Source organism: Procambarus clarkii, chromosome 18, assembly GCF_040958095.1.
Source record: "Procambarus clarkii isolate CNS0578487 chromosome 18, FALCON_Pclarkii_2.0, whole genome shotgun sequence".
Taxonomy (NCBI): Eukaryota; Metazoa; Arthropoda; class Malacostraca; order Decapoda; family Cambaridae; genus Procambarus; species Procambarus clarkii.
Genome location: NC_091167.1, coordinates 31683315 through 31703740, shown reverse-complemented (window position 1 = coordinate 31703740; position 20426 = coordinate 31683315). Strand labels below are relative to the sequence as shown.

Genomic DNA, 20426 nt, shown 5'->3' with positions numbered 1-20426 from the left:
TGCCGCAGACGTTAATCTTTTTATGTGGGCTTCAGAAGACAGGTTTGGTGTGATATCAACTCCTAGATCTTTCTCTCTGTCCGTTTCATTAAGTACTTCATCTCCTATTCTGTATCCTGTGTCTAGCCTCCTGTTTCCACTGCCTAGTTTCATTACTTTGCATTTACTCGGGTTGAACTTCAACAGCCATTTGTTGGACTATTCGCTCAGTCTGTCGAGGTCATCTTGTAGCCTCCTACTATCAACCTGTTTCAATCCGCCTCATAATTTTTGCATCATCAGCAAACATTGAGAGAAAAGATTCTATACCCTCTGGGAGATCATTTACATATATCAGAAACAGTATAGGTCCAAGGACTGACCCCTGCGGGACTCCACTTGTAACGTCTCGCCAATCTGAGACCTCACCCCTCACACTGACTCGTTGTCTCCTGTTGCTTAGGTACTCCATGTGATGTGATATTGGTGTAATACTCATATGGGTTCTATTATACATGTATCTAGGGAGAATTTAAAATCAGGATTAGACTTTAGGAATAAGGTTTTGTGAAGGTAAATAGCACATGAGAAAGTGTCCAGTGAGTGCATGTTAAGGGATTTGAACAAAGCCACGAACAACTCCCATCCGCACCCATAAGCAGCTCCGCCCCCCACACCACGACCAGCTCTACCCACACCCACTCCCAGCCACGACCAGCTCCTCGTCCCACCCACCCAGATAACAGCTAGGAGTCGCTACAGGCAAAAAGTTGTGGGCAGCAGCCAGTGTGAGTCGCACCTTGACGCGGCGCACCACACGCACGCACCGAGGTCCATCTGTAGGCTGGTCCCACACATGGGCTCCTCTACCCCCACACAGGTCAGTTAACGCCTATCACTACGTCCCTGCCTTGCTGCTACCTAATTTATGGTTAATTCCCTTCGTCCGGGACAGGAACACTGTATATATATATGTATTTTAGGCTTTTATCGATGTCCTCCCCCAACCCCACTCTATCAAGGTCGAACCTGACCTTCCCCAAAACGCAACCCCACAACAGTTGTCTAACTTCCGGGTACCTATTTAGGTGAACAGATGTATTAGGTAAAGGGAAACGTGATAGTATAACTGATGCTCATAAAGTATAACAGAACATTTGTTTATAGTCAAAGAACTGCGCACTTTTGTCGAGTTCTTCACATCGATAAAACTACAGCACATCATTACTCTAATAATAATAATTAAGTTATTGATTATACTAATAATAATAATTATAAAAATTTAGGATGATGTATCTTTTTAGGCGTAACGTAATTAGACAGAGATTTTATGTAAATACAGTAGACCACAAATAAGTGAGTTACATCGACTTTGGTGGGTCATATCTACCCGCCAAAGTGAGAGAGGCTGGTACATAATCTACCCGCCAAAGTGAGAGAGGCTGGTACATATCTACCCGCCAAAGTGAGAGGGGCTGGTACATATCTACCCGCCAAAGTGAAAGGGGCTGGTACATATCTACCCGCCAAAGTGAGCTAGAGGCTGGTACATTATCTACCCGCCAAAGTGAGCTAGAGGCTGGTACATATCTACCAGCCAAAGTGAGAGAGGCTGGTACATATCTACCCGCCAAAGTGAGAGAGGCTGGTACATTATCTACCCGCCAAAGTGAGAGAGGCTGGTACATATCTACCCGCCAAAGTGAGAGAGGCTGGTACATATTTACCCGCCAAAGTGAGAGAGGCTGGTACATATCTACCCGCCAAAGTGAGAGGGGCTGGTACATATCTACCCGCCAAAGTGAGAGAGGCTGGTACATTATCTACCCGCCAAAGTGAGAGAGGCTGGTACATATCTACCCGCCAAAGTGAGAGAGGCTGGTACATATCTACCCGCCAAAGTGAGAGAGGCTGGTACATATCTACCCGCCAAAGTGAGAGAGGCTGGTACATATTTACCCGCCAAAGTGAGAGAGGCTGGTACATATCTACCCGCCAAAGTGAGAGAGGCTGGTACATATCTACCCGCCAAAGTGAGAGAGGCTGGTACATATCTACCCGCCAAAGTGAGAGGGGCTGGCACATATCTTCCCACCAAACTGAGAGGTGGGAAGATATCTGTTCGCCCCTCTTTACTCAGCAGCAAGCGGGGGGACCCTTGGTTGTAAACCGATTGACGGGTCGTGTTCTAGTGAAAACTCAGCTTGTCCTCTTAACTTATAGGTCGCGCTTTTTGTTTAGTTTTTTACGTTATGACAACCAACGTTACAAATGCCAATCTGCTATGAAAAATAACGGCTCACAAATATCTACGTTTTCTGTGCATCGGGATCGATAAGAATGGTGGGTTGCTTGGGATCGAACCTTTTTAGTCTCTGCCTAACACGAGCTATGGCAGGAGACGTCTATATAAGCTTGTAACAGGGGTCAAAAGTTGTCTGTCACTGTAACATGATTGATGATTGGTAAAGATTAAGCCACCCAAGAGGTGGAACGGGCATGAATAGCCCGTAAGTGGTACACTGTAACATCTACTGGGTCCGTTTAATTACCCAAATTAAGCTACCTTAATCTACACAAAGCTACCTACCAAAGCTTCCTAGCATTACGTTGGTAATAAACTATGCTATATTTACTCACTATAATGTTGGTGCTGAATGTAGAACATGAAAAACATATTTTTACTCTGAAATAATATCATTTTATAACGAAATTAGGTCCATCTGATTACCCAAAGCCACAGATGATTTCGGGGCTTTAGTGTCCCCGCGGCCCGGTCCTCGACCAGGCCTGCGCCCGGGATCGAACCCGGGACCACAGGATCACAAGTCCAGTGTGCTGACCGCTCGGCCGACCGGCTCCCTTTTAACATTGCGTTAATCTAACATTAACATTGCGTTAATCTAACGGATAAATTGAAGTAGGTAATTTGCAGCAACATTGAAAAATGTTAACAGGTACATTGTAAGAAAATTTGAACAAAATTAGTAGGTACATTATAGTGAAAATTGAGGATTATCAACAGGTACATTGTAGCATAATTTGAGGATTATTTTTAGGTACATTGTAGTAAAATTTGCATTCAACATAATAATCATGATATAAGATGATGGCAGTGAATACAACGGTAAAGTTGCATGGCTTAGCCACATATACTGGGGGAGTGGGTAGCACAAGATACAGTGCGAGTTTAAAGCACTAGGTAGGGAACTATAAGGATGAAATTAGGAACTTTAGGTTTTACTTTTGAATAAGGCGTAGGTTGGACAGCTTTTTAATTCGTTAGGGAGTGAGTTCCATAGACTAGATCTCTTTATTTGCATTGATTGTTTACACGTATCTAATTTGACTCTAAGGATATCAAAGAGATATTTATTTCTGGTGTGGTGATTATGGGTTCTATTACATCTGTCAAGGAAGAGTTTCAGATCAGGATTTGCATCTAGGAACAAGATTTTGTATATGTAAATGTCACAAGAGAATGTGTGTGTAGTGAGTTTACGTTTAGCATGTTTAGGGATTTAAACATGGGGGGTGCTGAGTGTTGTCGGAAAACAGAGTTTGTTATTATTATGATAACAGATGTTTGCTGAGTGATGATAAGCTTGAGGTAGTTTGCAATAGTTGAACCCCATGCATAGATATCGTATGTACGATAGGGATAGATTAGCTCGTAGTATAATGAGAGGAGAGCAGAGTTTTGAACATAATATTTGATTTTAGCAAGTATACCGACCGTTTTTGAGATCTTTTTTGTCATGTGTTGCATGTATGTGCTGAAGTTGAGTCTCTTGTCTATGTATAGGCCAAAGAACTTTCCATCATTTTTATTGCTGATGTTAACATTGTCTATCTGATGTTTAATTGCATTTGTTGATTTGCTTCCAAACAAAATGTAGTAGTTCTTTTCTATGTTTAGTGTGAGTTTGTTGGTTGACATCCATGAGTGGATTTTTTTAATTCGTTATTTACAACATTATTTAGTGTGTGTGGGTTGGGATCTGAGTAAATGAGGGTAGTATCGTCAGCAAATAATATAGGTTTAAGAATATTAGACACTAGGCAGATCATTGATGTATATATATATATATAAATAGGAGAGGTCCTAGGATGCTGCCCTGTGGCACTCTTACGGTTAATAGGTAGAGTGGGGGAGGTTATATAATTGATATTGGTGTCTGTCACTAAGATAGGAATCGAGTATAGTTCAGGGCAAGGCCTCGAATTCCATAATGGTGAAATTTAAAGAAGAGGTAGTTATGGTTAACAGTATCAAAGCCCTTTCTCAGGTCAATGAAGAGTCCAATTGGGAATTCATTTTTGGCAAAGGCTGTGTAGATTATATCAGATTAATAATTGCATTGTTGGTACTCTTTTTGAGAACGGTTGCCAAACTGACAGGGACTTAGTATGTTAAATTTTACGAGGTAGGAGAAGACCTGTTTATAAATAATGTTTTCAAATATTGTTGATAATATAGGTAGATTTGATATTGGTCTGTTATTGTTTATGTCTGCTGTATCGTCTCTTTTACGAAATGGTGTTATTAGTGCTTTGTTAAGGATATCGGGGAAGTATGACACTTTAGAGATTTGTTGAATAGCAAAGCTATGGGGTGGTGCAAGGGCATGGGAGGAACTCTTGTATACCATAGTTGGTATTTCACTAATGTTCCCAGCTTTTGTTTTTAGGGAGTGAATGATAGATATAACATCTGTCGGGCTGACTGGTAAAAGGAGAAGAGAGTTAGGATTGTTGCTTGCAAGATAAGTATTAACATGTGTCTGGGGTCTGTGGGATTTTTCTGGCAAGGTTAGCACCAACTGATGAAAAGAAGCTATTAAATTCAGTTGCCGTTTCTAAACCTGTTGCAGGTGTATAACCATCCCTGGGGAGTTTTATCTGCTTGTTATGTGATTGATGTTTAGATCCTAGGATGCTAGAGATGGCTTTCAATGTGCTTTTCATGTTTCCTTTTGCTTCTTTGAATCTACTCCCATAATAGGAAAGTGTCGCTCTTCTTATTATACTGGTAAGCATTGAGGAGTACCTCTTAACTACTTCTTTTGTAACTAGGCCAATCTTAAGTTGTTTTTTTCATATTCATGTTCCTTGCTGATTGTTTTGAGTGTGCCACTTGTGAGCCAAATCTTTAAGGGGTTTAATTAAACCCCCTTGATTAAAACCAAAGGGTTTAATCTTTTGGCAGTTACTTGCTTGGTGAGGAGAGGACAGTGCGTGTTGTAGAGGCTTAGAGTTTTGGAAAGGAAGATGTTGGGTAATTAATTTATGTCCTGTGTATTATTGAATTTAGATTCCCAGTTTGTATTGTGAAGTACATTTGTGAGATTGCCTATTGGTGCTTCGCTGTGTAGCCTGAAGGTACGTTTCTTGGTATCTGGTGGTGTTATTCTATGTTTGCTATGAGGAAGGTAGGATAGTGGTCAGTTGATCTGCCGGTGATTATACCAGATGCAAGGGGAGCTGTTTTGTTAGTCCATAAGTGATCCAAGGTAATAGCGGATGTCTGAGTGATTCGGGTGGGCTTGGTGATTAGCATACAGGAGTTCATGCTGTTTAGGAAATAATCGACTTGAGGGCTATTTTGTTGACATATCAATATTGAAGTCACCTCCTAGAATGATAGGGTTTTTTGTTGAGCTTGTTGTTTATGATAAGATTCCTTAGGTTATCTGAGAATGCAGTTATATTCGTATTGGGAAATCTATAGATACTCCAATGGTCAAGAAGGATTTAAGGGATTTAATCGAGAATTGAGCAAAAGTTTATTCACAGTAGTCGTCTCTATCACTAATGACACTATTGCAAATGAAGATATTTTGGTAATATATAGTTGTGCCACCTCCTTTTTTACTTGTGCTACAGTTGTGAATGGTTGTATAATCGTCTAAGTTATAAACATGTCTTTACTTAGCCATGTTTCTGTTAAAATAATGAACGATAGTTTAGGACCTAGTGCTGTGAGTAGTGCATTTATATCATCAAAATTTTTACCAAGTGATCTGACATTTTGGTTGAAAACTGATAAGCAAGTGTTATTATGAAGTTTACTTTTTTGCAGGTTTGCTGTGTAATACCTGCAGTAGTGATGATCAATATGCTGGTTATTGTAATTTTGTGACAGAAGGTTTAGTTCAGGGTCAATATCAGCTTGAATGTAAATACAATGGAGTCAAGATACAATAAAGAAAGCGATTACATAACAGTAAAATATTAAAACTACTGCCTTGTGGTAATGTAACATTACGACAAGGCTGGTAGGCTGGCTGGCCTACCATTCTAGCCATGCCTTGGGCCACATATCCTCATCTTCACTGTGTTCAAAATACAATTATCAAATCGTGTCCCTAGTCACTGCATCATTCCAGACTCCTCTTGAGTGTGAACGCGGGAGATGGACTCATCCCCTTGATCTGTCTGGAGGCACACTCGGGGAGTGAGAACTGATTGATGAAGATTAAGCTACCACAAGAGTGGTACGGGCATGAGAAGCTCGTAGGTGGTAGATGTGTGGAGTGAATGTGGTCTTTGGTCGTGTAACATCATGACGTGTCTCTAGGCCTCAGTGCTTGCCCTTATTCTCTAATGCGTTTATTTAGTTAATTTATTACGCGCCCCTTGCCAGTCCTGTGATCGGCAGCGGATCACATATCCATTCCCTGAGCGGTGGTGCACTCCATATCCATCCTGTGAGCGGTACTGTATCCCGTATTCGTTTTATGAACTATAATGCACCCTGTGCCTTTCCAGTGTGCGGTAATGCACCCTATACTTTTTCTGTATGTGGATATAAATCCTACAAGCAGGTGTACACCCTATGTACACCTGTGTGAGCACAGTGTGCCCCACACCCAGCCTGTGAGGGGAGTCGGGTAGTGTGGGGGGACGACCCCCATACATATTTAGTGTACCCGATACCCATCCTAGAAGAGGTCATGAACCTTATACATTCTGAATTCAGCTGTAGTTTTTAAATCCATTTTTGATGGATATTGACTTTTATAAAGAAAGTTTTGGATTGTGTCAGTGCATCCCCTACACTGACAGGGGATGAGATGATTTAGCCTAAGCATCTTGAATTCTTGATACTGATTGAAAAATTGATTGATACGATCACCTGAGCTATCGAGTTCCTTCCTCGTGTTCAGAAATTTTGTTGTACGAAGGAAACTGAGGATGATCCTCATGGCTACGTTTTGCATCTTTTCCAGACCTCCAGCAATCCTCCAGGCACTAGACTGACTAGAGAAACAGGGTGGTGCAGTATAGTTGATTAAAGATCTAATATTTGAAAGGTTCAATCATTTGTGTAATTCTTGCATTTCTGCCATAGGTGACAGGTTACCATAGGTGACAGGTTACCATAGGTGACAGGTGGCCATAAGTGACAGGTGGCCATAAGTGACAGGTGGCCATTGGTGATAAGTAGGCCATAGTTTATTTATTTGTTATTTTTAGCAGGTATATTGCTGCGCGGGCCCTAAGCCTCTGGCTGGCCCACTAAGTGTTACTTGTTTTTTTTCTGTTTTACCTAGACGGAGTATTAGTATTTATGACTCGTATGTTCACTTCAATAAGATTTTGCCCCCATGTGTTTAACAACTTCTTCTGCTCTGTTGAACCTAGGTTGAAATCTTATTGGGTTTGTAACAGTTCACTGTGTTAGACAATGTTCCACTGGTCTGTCGGGCATTTCTCCACAGTGCTGACATTGGCCATATGTGACAAGTGGCCATGGGTGACAGGTGGCCATGGGTGACAGGTGGCCATAGGTGACAGGTGGCCATAGCAGGTGGGTGACAGCCCGCCTCAACCTTGAAAGTTCGAGCCTTTCAACACTGACTAATCAGTCTGGCTACACTGTGGCAGTGGGACCTCAAGGCCAATGTAGCTGCGTCCTCGCAGCTGCGTAAGGCAGCAGCGAGCACCTCCCCGTCTGGATGGGTTCCGCCGAACCTCAGTCTTTGTCTCCTTGAGCTGATTGACTGATTGATAAAGATTAAGCCACCTAAGAGGTGGCACAGGCATGAATAGCCCGTAATCCTTGAGCTGAAACGACTAAGCATATATATATATACACTACACTATATATATATACACTAGCGTGATGCTGATAGTTTGGCTGCTGACACAGTTGACATTTAGTCACGTGTACATCGGCAGGTAATACCAATTTCAAAATATAACCGAAACGGGTTGAGTTTCAGCTTTTTGGTCCCGCCTCTCAACTGTCAATCAACTGGTGTACAGGTTTCTGAGCCTACTGGGCTCTATCATACCTGCACTTGAAACTGTTTATGGAGTCTGCCTCTACCACGTCACTTCCCAATGCATTCCATATGCGTGTGTGTACTCACCTAATTGTGCTTGCGGGGTTTGAGCTCTGGCTCTTTGGTCCCGCCTCTCAACTGTCAATCAACTGGTGTACAGATTCCTGAGCCAGTCTACGTGCGTGCGTGCATGCGCACCACGCCAAGGTTAACGAGTTAATGTCTAGTGTAAATAGGATTTAGATTTGCTCTGGTCATCCAATCTTACGAGCCAGAAAATATAAATGTTAATTATAATCTCATGAGAGTGCAGAATACCCACTAGTCTCATAAGCCGGTCACTTCTAATCCCTTCATAATCTTCGCGGTGGATTGGGACTGCACGTGCGCTGAGCCTCTTCTCTTTTTTCTGGTCTTTGATGAAGCATGATCAAATACTGCAAAAGAAGCCATTGCTGCCCGCCCTACGCTGCCTGTCCCACGCTGCCCGCCCCACGCTGCCTACCCCACGCTGCCCGCCCTACGCTGCCTGTCCCACGCTGCCCGCCCCACGCTGCCTACCCCACGCTGCCTGTCCCACACTGCCCGCCCCACGCTGCCCACCCCACGCTGCCCACCACACGCTGCCCGCCCCACGCTGCCCGCCCCACGCTGCCCACCCCACGCTGCCCACCACACGCTGCCCGCCCCACACACCCAGTTTATTATGATGCTATCGACAACGTGTGCCCGAATCTCATGGACATGGTGGTCCTGTTGGCTAAGGGAGCGAGGACTAAGCTCATATTGCTCGGTGATGTTTTTTTTTCCAATCCTTAACCCGGTGATGTTGATCACGGGGAAGTAGACTAGACAGAAAGGACCCCAGTGAGGGGGGGGGGAAGGACCCCAGTAAGGGGGGGGGAAAGACCCCCAGTGAGGGGGAGGGGTGAAAGGAACCCAATGAGAAAAGGGAGGGGGAACAAGATACATGGAAAGTTAGTGGACACAACAAACAAACGTTTCTTGCAGCAACACATTACTAAACCAACAAGGTAAATAAGGGAGGACCCACCATCTTGTGAATGGCGAGTCCTCCCTGGAGCTGATATCACTTCACCTCCCTGAAGATGGAGCATTAATTTTACTAGATTTAAAAAATGCTTTCAACCAGGTAAAAAAAGATGTGATACAGGAAACATTTCGAACAAGCTTTCAGCAGGATACAGTAATGAATCGACACTGTTGGTTGCAACCCGTTCTCGCACTTGCTTCTGTCAATAATGGCTTATTTAATAAGTGCATATGTGACATACTAATTGATTGTGAATATTTTAGTTTACCTTGAAAAGCTTCATAGGAAACACCGACCTCACCTAACCTTCTTAGTATGTTAAGATAAGCATCTTATTGCTTCTTATTTACAATTATTACTTAACGTATCAACGGTATAGGTTAAGTAATAATTGTAATTAAGAAGCAATAAGATGCTTATCTTAACATACTAAGAAGGTTAGGTGAGGTCGGTGTTTCCTATGAAGCTTTTCAAGGTAAACTAAAATATTCACAATCAATTAGTATGTCACATATGCACTTATTAAATAAGCCAATATTGACTATAAACAAGTGCGAGAACGGGTTGTTGTTTGGGGAACATGAAGTTGTTTCCGCGGAAGGTGTCCAGCAGGGAGACCCACTTGCCCCTTTCATTTTCTGCATGGCTGCTGAAGAGGTCACAAGCAGGTTGACCAGCGAAATCAACATCTGATTCCTGGGCGATGGCACACAGGCAGGGACACAAGAGGCTAGGGGATCTACAGCTGGGGAAATCTAAAGGGGATCTTGGGAATGATGCTAGCAGCCTCCAACTGTGAACAGACATACACTCTCTTACAGACATACACTCTCTTACAGACATACACTCTCTTACAGACATAGATATATACCGTATAAATCTATTTACGTCCATTGTACGATCCCATGATAACTCCTTAATTAAATACGGACTTGTGCATCCTCCTTACTCTCCCACTGGTGGCCTGGTCTCTTGAGCCCATCAATTTGTAACTGGATTCTGCAACCGGTTGACAGGAAGACGTATTGCTCTCGCGAAAACCGACCTTTCTGGACGACTCTTCCTTTTCCAGGGCCGCCATGCATCACGCTTGACCCTGACGGGGAGTGACGGAGGTCATGCAGTCAGACACCAGACTAAGATCTATTGGCGGAGATCTAAGATCTCTCTCTCTTCCTCCAAATGTTTTTGAGAGCCACACATTGGTTTTTGTTTACAAATCTCTATATACAACGATACTGTAAACATTTTGTAATTAGACTGTAACTATTGTCACTATTAACAATCAGAAATAAAACTCGTATATTAATCGGGGGAGAGAATATACGTTCATGGCTAATTGGCCTATAGGCCTATGGTGTAGGGGTGTACTTCGCTGCTGAGGGTGTAGGCCTGACCGTCTGGGCGTCTCAGTCCACTTGTGGTAACGTAGATTAAAAAAAACACTTCCACTACTACACTTGCTAACGAGTTTGTAGACATATTTCTAGAATTAATATTTTCTATTTAGTTGTGTCTGGGGTTCTCCACCAGAAGTCCAGGTAATGTAATGGGGGATAATGGGAAAATATACAAAGATTGAGAGGAAAAATAGCATGTAATGGGTGTAATCTGTTTAAGGCAATAATGGGGTTTTATGTAGCAATAGATGCATAATGAAGTAAGGGGATTTAAGTAATGGAGTTGTCTAAAGTAATGGGGTTAATGAAGTAATAAGATTTAATGAAACAGTGGTTTTAAAGAAGTAATAGGGTTAAATGAAGTAATGAGATTTAATGAAATAATAGGGGCTTAATTAAGTAATGGGATTTAATGAAGTAATGGGGGTTTAATGAACTAATGGGGGTTTAATGAACTAATGGGGGTTTAATGAACTAATGGGGGTTTAATGAACTAATGGAGGGTTTAATAAAGTAATGTGGTGTAATTATGTGGTTCTGTGATGATGAGACCCAATTTTATTTTTTATTTTATGATCCATGTTTGCTCAATAAAACCCTGGTTTACTTGGGCTCACTGAATGCACACTGTTTAGAATACCCCAGTTTACCCGATGATCTAGAATCAGTGTGATTCAGCTGGTAATCTAGATTCCGAATTACCAGCTGAATCACACTGATGTATTCAATCTCAGATCCTGGTTTTATCTTAAGGAAACCTGAAAAAAAACACATGATAGTGCATTGAGGTGACAAGCCTCATGAGTGTCCAGACTGTGGGGAAGAGATTCAGTTATCTTAAACTCTCGCAGTGTCCCCCACGTTTAGTAACGTTAGTCTGTAGGTACGAAGAGTTACCTTACGGCTCCTAAGGAACTCTTAGACGGACCAAGTCAAAGTCTCTCGATCAGATACACTATTAGTGTTGTGTGTGTGTGTGTGTGTGTGTGTGTGTGTGTGTGTGTGTGTGTGTGTGTGTGTGTGTGTGTGTGTGTGTTCTCCCCCATACACCGCGATGGATTCTGTATACATATTTTCGCTACCCACTGCATCGCTAGTGGGTAGCGATGCAGCCAGTTCTCCCTTGAAGTGCCACAACGAACAAAATACAACGTTCTATTGAAATTGAAATTGAAATAAGTTTATTGAGGTAAAATACACACAAAGGGATGAGGTAGCTCAAGCTATTCTCACCCCGTTCAGTACATCGTGTTAATACATACATAGACACACATCACAAATAAACATATTACCGAACATTCTGAGAGATAAACACCAAATACATTTCCTCCTTCACAAGTAGTATGTTTTCAGACGTACACGACGTTCTAATCTAACCAGGAAAGTAGGAACCCACACCACCCACCTAACCTAACCTGACCTGACTTAACCTAACCTAACCTGACGTGACCTACCGATGCAGTGGATGGTTGCGAGTCGTTGCTTTCCATAGTACTTTGTAATTTGGACATTGCGGACCATAACGTGTAAAATGTGACGTAGTAGTTGAGAGGACGGGTTGACTGATGTCGAGGCGCGGGTGGATGGATGGAATGGTGAGGTGGTGTGTAGAGTTGAGGGATGCACGGTGCTTTCTCAGAGAGGCAGTGAAGAGTTGAAGTGCTTTGTTGAGGACAACTTTTCTTTTGGTTGAAGACGCTGACATTTGGGGTTTTATCTCACGACAGAGAGCGCGTGGGTCTTAAAGGAGAGATGTGGCTGACGGTGGTGTTGGCGGCGGTGGTGGCGCTGCTGATGCTGGTGGTGTACGCGGCGACGCACCAGCCCGACCGCCGAGGGATGCCGCCGGGACCCAAGGGCCTCCCGCTCGTCGGCAACCTCTTCGACCTTCTCTGGGAGGACTCCATCACCTTCTTCAGCAGGTAAAGGCGCCTTCTCCCCCCCGTTTACACTAGAACCAAGCTCTAAGCAGCCACAGTTAGCTAATAATCTTACTTCTAATGAACGTTAATGTTGTTGTGCCTAGGCAGTAAGAGGGTGCATCGTAATCAAGAAGTCATTATTTATGTTTTTTCGTCTTCATTGCTTTCAAGCAGTGTTGAGATTTATGAGTTGGTATATCATCATGCGAAAATACAGTTACATTACAGAGCTTAAAGACAACGCGCGGAGAAGAGAAGTGTGGTCCATACGACGGCTCAAGTATGTTGGAATGTACACAAGTTCACAGTGTACGACTACTGCTTGAGTACTTCACTGTATACTTGTGTACTGCTGAACTAGGCTTGGTTGCCAGTTACAGTGAAAGATCTTGCAGTAAATCATCGACAATTGTGTTTCTGATGGTAAAGATAAACAGGAGAAAGGCAAGAAGAGAGAGGGCAAAGAGTAAGACAATGGAGGGCAAAGAGTAAGACAATGTAGGGCAAAGAGTAAGACAACGGAGGGCAAAGAGTAAGACAATGGAGGGCAAAGAGTGAGCTAATGGAGTCAGGAAGAGTGAGGTTTACAGGATATCATGTGAGAAGTGGAAAGTAGGTGTCAAGTGCCGAGATCTATACTTGAAAGATAATGACTGCAGGCCTTTTGAAAATCTCAGATCGGATTGCACGAATTCTTTTCAGTCACGATAAAAGACCGATAGCAGATAAGAATAGCTGCTATCGGCTATTGACTGATAAGAATAGGCCCTAAAAACTTGATTATCTATAATTTTGTAAGTGATTCCTCTCTTGAAAAGGTTGGCAGAGGAGCACGGTCCGTTGTACAGCGTCCAGCTGGGCCTCCGGCGTGTGGTGGTGATCAACTCCTCCCACTGGTTGACTCAGGCCTTCGTCAGACAGGGAGACATGTTCAACCACCGTCCCAGGGGCACCGTCCTTAGCTTCATCATGGGAGGCAAAGGTCAGTTCTAGAGCTAGGAACACCATCGTCTAATTTCAACGTTGACGGTAAGTCTAATCCTTGATCCAGTGAAATCTGTCTCAAATCTGAAAGCTTCAGAGATATAATTTGCAGACCTCATTGATTATCCAACATCGTTCTTCAGGGTGATAAGTTCCCGCGCTCCATCATGGACGGTAATGATCTGGCAACAACAGCATGTCCACAATACAGTGTGTTCTGTCGTACTTAAATGATTACAGAATTAATATTTCTTACAAAGTCTTCTGGCAGCGTTAATTAGCATTACCTCCTGCAGGCATCGCTGACGCGGAGGACCGAGTGTGGCGGGAGTCTCGACGCTTCACCCTCCACGTCCTGAGGGACTTCGGCATGGGCAAGAGCTCCGTCGAGGCCTACGTCAACCGGGAGCTGCAGGACTTCCTCGAGGCCACGCAGGTGTGCACTCAGGCTTTTCCTCAGTTCTGAGCTGTGTTTTAATCTTATCACTACTCTCATTTGATTGTAGAATGCTGTGATCATCTGGAGAATCACCCCCTCCCTCCTCCCCCAGGTAGCGCTTGGCTGGTGATTCTTCAGGTGATCCAATTATTTATATTCACAACTTATAATAAGATTAAGACACAGTAAAATTAGTACGCAGAAATAGAAGCATTGGTAAATAAATCTTAATTTATGCCTCTCCCTGTTTTTTGCTTTTTTTGGTTCTCAGAAAAAAGTTGGGAAGCCTTACAATCTGCACCATGACCTAGCCACCTCTGTGCTCAACATAGTGTGGCATATGTTCGTGGGTGAGCGGTTTCCCATGGGAGACAAGAATTTGAAGTGGATCATTGACTCCCTCGAGATGTCTCTAACACTGGTCGAGCAAGGAGGCTTCCTCAACTACACCCCTTTATTACAGTAAGTGCCAGGGATACTTGACCATTCTTCGTGGCTTTGTGGGAGCATTTTTGGATTTGTTTCTGTAATAATTAGTTGCAGATTTACAGACGATGAGTCGCAATCATGATGAAGATATGATGACCAAACCCCACACAAGAAGATGAGGAGACGACGACGTTTCGGTCTGTCCTAGAACGAAACAATCGTCGTCCACAATCGACTTTACAATGGTCCAGGACGGACCGAAACGTCGTCGTCTACTCATCTTCTGGGATGTGGTTTGGTCATCATGGTTGCAGATTTACAGGAGTTACACAAACATATTTACGATCAGTGGTTTTATCTTTCAGATTCATTGGGACTTTTATCAAACCAAAGGCGTTCAAGGTGGGGCTCAGTGTGAAGCACCGCCTCGACTACTTCACGGAACTCATCGAGAAGCACAAAGCCAACCTGGACAACCCTGAGCGAGGCTTTGATTTCATCTACCAGTTCCTGCTGGAGCAGCGGCGGCAGCTGCAGCAGGGCAACTCAGACACAATATTCACTGGTGAGAGAAAGCATTCTTCGCTTAGTTCGAACCTTCATAAATCGAAATAAACATTAGAATAGAATTATGTCTATTAGAATTTTTACCTTTGGCAAAATGTAAATATGGGGAAGACGGGTTTATTTCAGAATGTAATACATATTTACCTCATAGTGGGCTGTTTTTTCCATCTACTTATCCTGGTCGGGAGAGGAAAGGTCTCGCTTCTTGCAGGGACAGCGTTCAATTCCAGATGGTCCAGTTGGGTGAACACCGTTTTCACTCACTCATATTCCAGCTGTTATTCTGTCCTTGTAATCATTGTAAGTGCTCCAGGATCATCATGACTCCCTGATGATTGCCCTATCTTACCACTCCCAGACAAGTGTTTAGTGTGTTGCATAACCATCTAGTCTGACTCCCAACAGACAATCAGTTGAAGTGGCTGCTGAGCGACCTGTTCATCGTGGGTCTGGACACCACCGTCACCACCCTCCGCTGGTGCTTCCTCTTCCTCCTGCGTCACCCGCACCTCCAGGACGCCCTCTTCCACGAGATCGAGGCAAACATCGGCACTGAACGCCTACCAACGTGAGAACAATTTGACTTAATTCTCCCTTATTGCAAACGAGAGATGCTTCGCTTGCACAAGCATGATTTGATTTACCGCAACACTCAGGCAGTTGCGAGGGGTTACAGCAAAGTTCTGAAAGTTCAGTTCAAAAACTTAACCATTATATCACTCTTGCAGCCTGATAACACGAAAGTTTGACAGCCTAGCAATGCTCTCCTGAACCCTGACAGGTACGAGGACCGGCTCAGGATGCCCTACACGGAGGCGTTCATGACGGAAGTGTTCCGGTTCGGATCCATCACGCCCCTCGCCCTCCACGGCAACCCCGAGGAGACGACCTTGGATGGCTACCGCATTCCTAAGAGGACCTGGATCATTGGCAACATCTGGGGCATCCACTGGGATAAGAAGGTCGGATTAAGAGATCTTTATGCAAAATATATTCCAATTAGGATAATCCGAAATTATCCAATTTTTTTAACGACACCAAGACCAAATCTATATCAGTAATACTGTCATATTCGCTATAATCTATGATCAAATATGATAAATATCAAGTAATGATCAACCAATGATGATTTCTTTCCATTGTTTATGTATTTTGGAGGGGCAAGTCTGGCAGGCTTTCTAAATATATATATCCAATATAATCAGTGCACATAAAGCCAAGACACCGGTGGTAATTATTTATCTCTGCAGTCACGTTTAATGACCTTCCTCCCCCCTCACCCCCCCTCCTGGTGTGTTCAGGTGTGGAGCGACCCGGAAAACTTCCGGCCAGAGAGGTTCTTGGACGAGAACGGCCAAGTGATCCGCTCCGAACACGTTCTGCCCTTCTCTGTGGGTGAGTCCCCCCTTAAGTCTACCTCTCTTGATGAGTCCCCCCTTAAGTCTACCTCTCTTGATGAGTCCACCTTAAGTCTTCCTCAGTTGGTGAGTCCCCATTTAGTTTTCCTCTGTTGGGAAGACTTCCTATGTGGGTGAGTCCCCCTTAAGTCTTCCTCTGTTGCTACCTCCTTCGACTGTCACTCGCAACAGCAAGCCTCCGCCCTCGTCTTTCAGTCTGTGGCGCTCCTTTTAGTCTATTACTTGCAGAACTTTGTTTCATCAGTGTCAATTAACTTAGGACTGCATATCATAATCACTTCTTAAGATAACTGCCAATAAACATTTTAATTAAATAATGTAGACACTAAAACAATGATAAAACAATTATTTTTAAATATACGTAAGAATTAGAGAAAGCCCGTAGGGCTCCAGCGATTTCTGCTAAATCTGTTCATTCATGTACAACCTTCCAGGGCGGCGCAACTGCCTGGGCGAATCCTTAGCAAGGATTGAGGCCTTTCAGTTCCTGACGGGAATGCTGCAGAGGTACACGTTCAGCGTCCCCGAAGGTCTCGCCCGCCCCTCGACCAGCTTCCACTGTGGCGTCACCCTCAACCCCCACGAGTTCGAGGTCGTCCTCACTGAAAGATCGGCCAAAGCTGCCTAGACGCGCGATGACAGAGGAGCCTATAGCGAGACGGGTGGACGGAGGGACTATAGCGAGACGGGTGTAATGTATAATATATATATATATATATATATATATATATATATATATATATATATATATATATATATATATATATATATATATATATATATATATATATATATATATACATATATATAATACATAGGCCCCCAAGGTAGAAATACTGCCCCCCCCCACACACACAGGATGCAACCCCACAACAGTTGGCCAATTCCCGGGTAGCTATTTACTGCTCGGTGAATTGTGGTATTAGGTGAAAGGAAACGTGCTCAATCATTTCGGTCCCATCCGGGATTTGAACCCGGGATTCCCGACTGTGAGTCGAAAATGAACCCAACTGTTTTGGCGATTGCAGACTGTAAATCAAGAGGTAGCTGTGAGTTCAATTCATATCACAATCTAAAGTTTGGAGTAATGGGGTGAGAAATAGGAAAGGGAAATAAGATGAGAAATGGGATTGGATAAAAATAATTCTTTTACTTGAAAATCCACCAAGGATTCTTCCTATTTTTTGTGTTAATCACAGCATCTAACAATTTTACCCATTTTCTAAGATCACCTGTGACATGGAATACATTGAATTTGTTACATATACACTACGAATTAGCAACACAAATCATATAGTGTGAAAACAAAGAGCTGTAACGGGGCTTAAGCCCACGACCTGGTGATCTCCCACAATTGGATAAATCTGGTAAGAGGCTGTGAAATCTTGGCAGTGCTTAGCAGAATCCTCGGCCGATTTCCAAGTTCTAATAAGTCTTATAAGGCGTCAGTGGATAACTGGTTTGTGCGACGAGCTGTGATCACCAGGTTGCACAGATAGTGTTCCGTGTAATGTTGGTTCATATAGCATTTGTGTTTCCTTCTGTGCTCCAATTAGACCTATTCTGAGCACACTGAAATAAGCCTTGACAACATTATTAGTCCAAGTTTTTCAACCTTTAACTTTTAATGAATATACAGCTAAAGGCTCCTTTTATATTTATAAATAATATCACTCAATTATTCCTATATTTTGATGCTGTTATGCCTAGATTTTTCTGTTTACTAAAAGTCACTTGATTAAAATGATTTGTTGTAATAACGATGTAATTAAAAATTAGCTGGTTTTACTAGATATTACAAATGGCTTCAAACAACTGTTGAGGACAGAGTTTTATTTGCTAACCAATAAAAATTAAATGTAAATGATATAGTTATGATATTCCCCTCTGAGTCCTAATTTGGACGACTAATTTAGGTCATAAAATAAATCTTGGCCGTCTTTTACTTTTTGATCCAATGCTTTATATATAAAACAGTTGATTATCCATTTTAATGTTCAATAACTCTTCTGTCATTAAATTATTCAGATCATATGTTACTTTTAAACATTCTGATGTTAAATTTAGAGTTGCGAATATATCAATAAAACATTGTTTTTTTAGTATCAATACGGATAAAAATTTTTTTATCCATATTATTTAGGATTTTCTTTAGGATAAAAATAAATGTAAAATTAGTCGTAAATGCCAAGATAAAATCCAATATAAAAAAAATTCTCTGGAATAATGTGGGGATTTTTGACAAGCCACCGGCTTCATGTTTACCCCTCAGACCACTGGAAAGATGGTGACCCTCAGGTAAATCCAGGTAAAATGTGTTACCTCAGTCTACAGGAAACTTATGTTAACTGGATTACGTCAAATTTGTATCTTTTTGGGTTAAGTTAATGTTATGGAGAATGATGTTCAAATATTTACCAAGAGATGACATTATGTTTTGATTGGTTCTTTTTTTTATTATGAAAATATATTTTTATGTAAATTAATACAAGATACTGAATCCCTAAGTCAAACCTTTGTAGCGGACTGTCTACTCCAGCTCCCTTGATTACTGGTCCAAAGTTATTCAGTATATCTGTGACCCTAAGGGCGTCTGACAGCTGAGTGGACAGCGCTTCGGATTCGTAGTCCTGAGGTTCCGGGTTCAATCCCCGGTGGAGGCGGAGACAAATGGGCAAAATGTTTCTTTCACCCTGATGCCCTGTTCACCTAGCAGTAAATAGGTACCTGGGAGTTAGACAGCTGCTACGGGCTGCTTCCTGGGGGATGTGTAACAAAAAGGAGGCCTGGTCGAGGACCGGGCCGCGGGGACGCTAAGCCCTGAAATCATCTCAAGATAACCTCCCCTATTACGAAATTTAAGTTACTTAGAAAAGAATGATCTAATTCCCCTCAATTTAATAATCTACAAATTATATTTGGATTTATCTTTCACAATTCTAATATTATTGGAAAGAATTTATAAATTAAAACTACAGTATTTCAATACTCTTGCCTCTAATATAGTGAGTTAAGTCATATATTTTGACTGTATTCTTAAGTACCTTAGAAGTACAATTGGAACCTTAGAATCAGAACATTGAGATACTAGCAGCCTAACACTTAAAGAGAGATTAATTACATACCTTAATGTACTTTTTATAGAAAGAACTTAAGAATAAATGACACTGAATAAGGCGTATTGGCCCATAGGAGGCAGAATACAAATGGACGTAAGGGTAGATAAAACGAATTATTAATAATGTATTAACAAAATTAACACAAAATAGGACACGAAACATTGGGTACAAATTGGATGAGTTTAAATTTATAAAAGACTTGGGGTAAATATTGGCTTGGGAATAGGGCTGTTGATTTATAGAACAAATTACCATGTGACATACTAGAAGTGGAGTCGCTGGATTGTTTCAAGTGTAGGTTAGACACACATGAATAAGTGTGGCTGGGGCTGCCTCGCGTGGTCCTGTAGGCCTTCTGCATGCTAAAAACTATTCAACTTTCCATTTACACCCGATTGTTTATTATGGGGAATTAAAGTATAATCATGAACAATATTTCTTGCGTGAACACTAACACGATGAATAACTTCGCCTGAGAAAATCTTGGAATCAGGACGAGGAAAGAACCAGCGTCCACCGATCACTTCCTGGAATGGAACCCCACAACAGTTTCCTAACTCTCAGGTACCCATTTACTGCTAGGTGAGCAGAGGAATTGGGTGAAAGAAAATGTGCCCAACCATTTTTGTCCCGCCTGAGAAACGAACTTCCCGCCGAACACACAACGAAACTACGACGTTGCTACAACGTGCGAATAGGTTTTAACAACACCTAACAAGTTATAGTAACCAATATAGCGAGTTGTAACAACCAAGCCAAGCTGTATAGCCAAGATGTAACAACTTTATTACAAGTTGTAACAAGCGGAAAATAGAGACAGTTTC

At 42.4% G+C, this 20426-nt stretch overlaps 1 protein-coding gene across 1 annotated transcript; it reads left to right on the top strand.

The window, feature by feature from the left end:
- The first annotated feature begins 700 nt into the window (after nucleotides 1–700).
- Nucleotides 701–18347, top strand: LOC123754377 (cytochrome P450 2U1). The gene is made up of 10 exons (XM_045736732.2): nucleotides 701–859; nucleotides 12452–12646; nucleotides 13465–13628; nucleotides 13927–14066; nucleotides 14341–14531; nucleotides 14864–15063; nucleotides 15471–15633; nucleotides 15847–16027; nucleotides 16367–16460; nucleotides 16918–18347. The coding sequence occupies exons 2-10, from the start codon at nucleotides 12477–12479 to the stop codon at nucleotides 17109–17111; spliced, it is 1497 nt and encodes a 498-aa protein (XP_045592688.1). The 5' UTR covers nucleotides 701–859; nucleotides 12452–12476; the 3' UTR covers nucleotides 17112–18347.
- Nucleotides 18348–20426: the final 2079 nt, after the last annotated feature.

What these genes read in the sequence shown, in the direction of transcription:
- LOC123754377 (XM_045736732.2), top strand. Translation starts at nt 12,477, where the DNA reads ATGTGGCTGACGGTGGTGTTGGCGGCGGTGGTGGCGCTGCTGATGCTG. An exon ending in TCCATCACCTTCTTCAGCAG is followed by an intron (nt 12,647 to 13,464) that starts GTAAAGGCGCCT and finishes TCTCTTGAAAAG; the next exon opens with GTTGGCAGAGGAGCACGGTC. An exon ending in CGTTCTGCCCTTCTCTGTGG is followed by an intron (nt 16,461 to 16,917) that starts GTGAGTCCCCCC and finishes ACAACCTTCCAG; the next exon opens with GGCGGCGCAACTGCCTGGGC.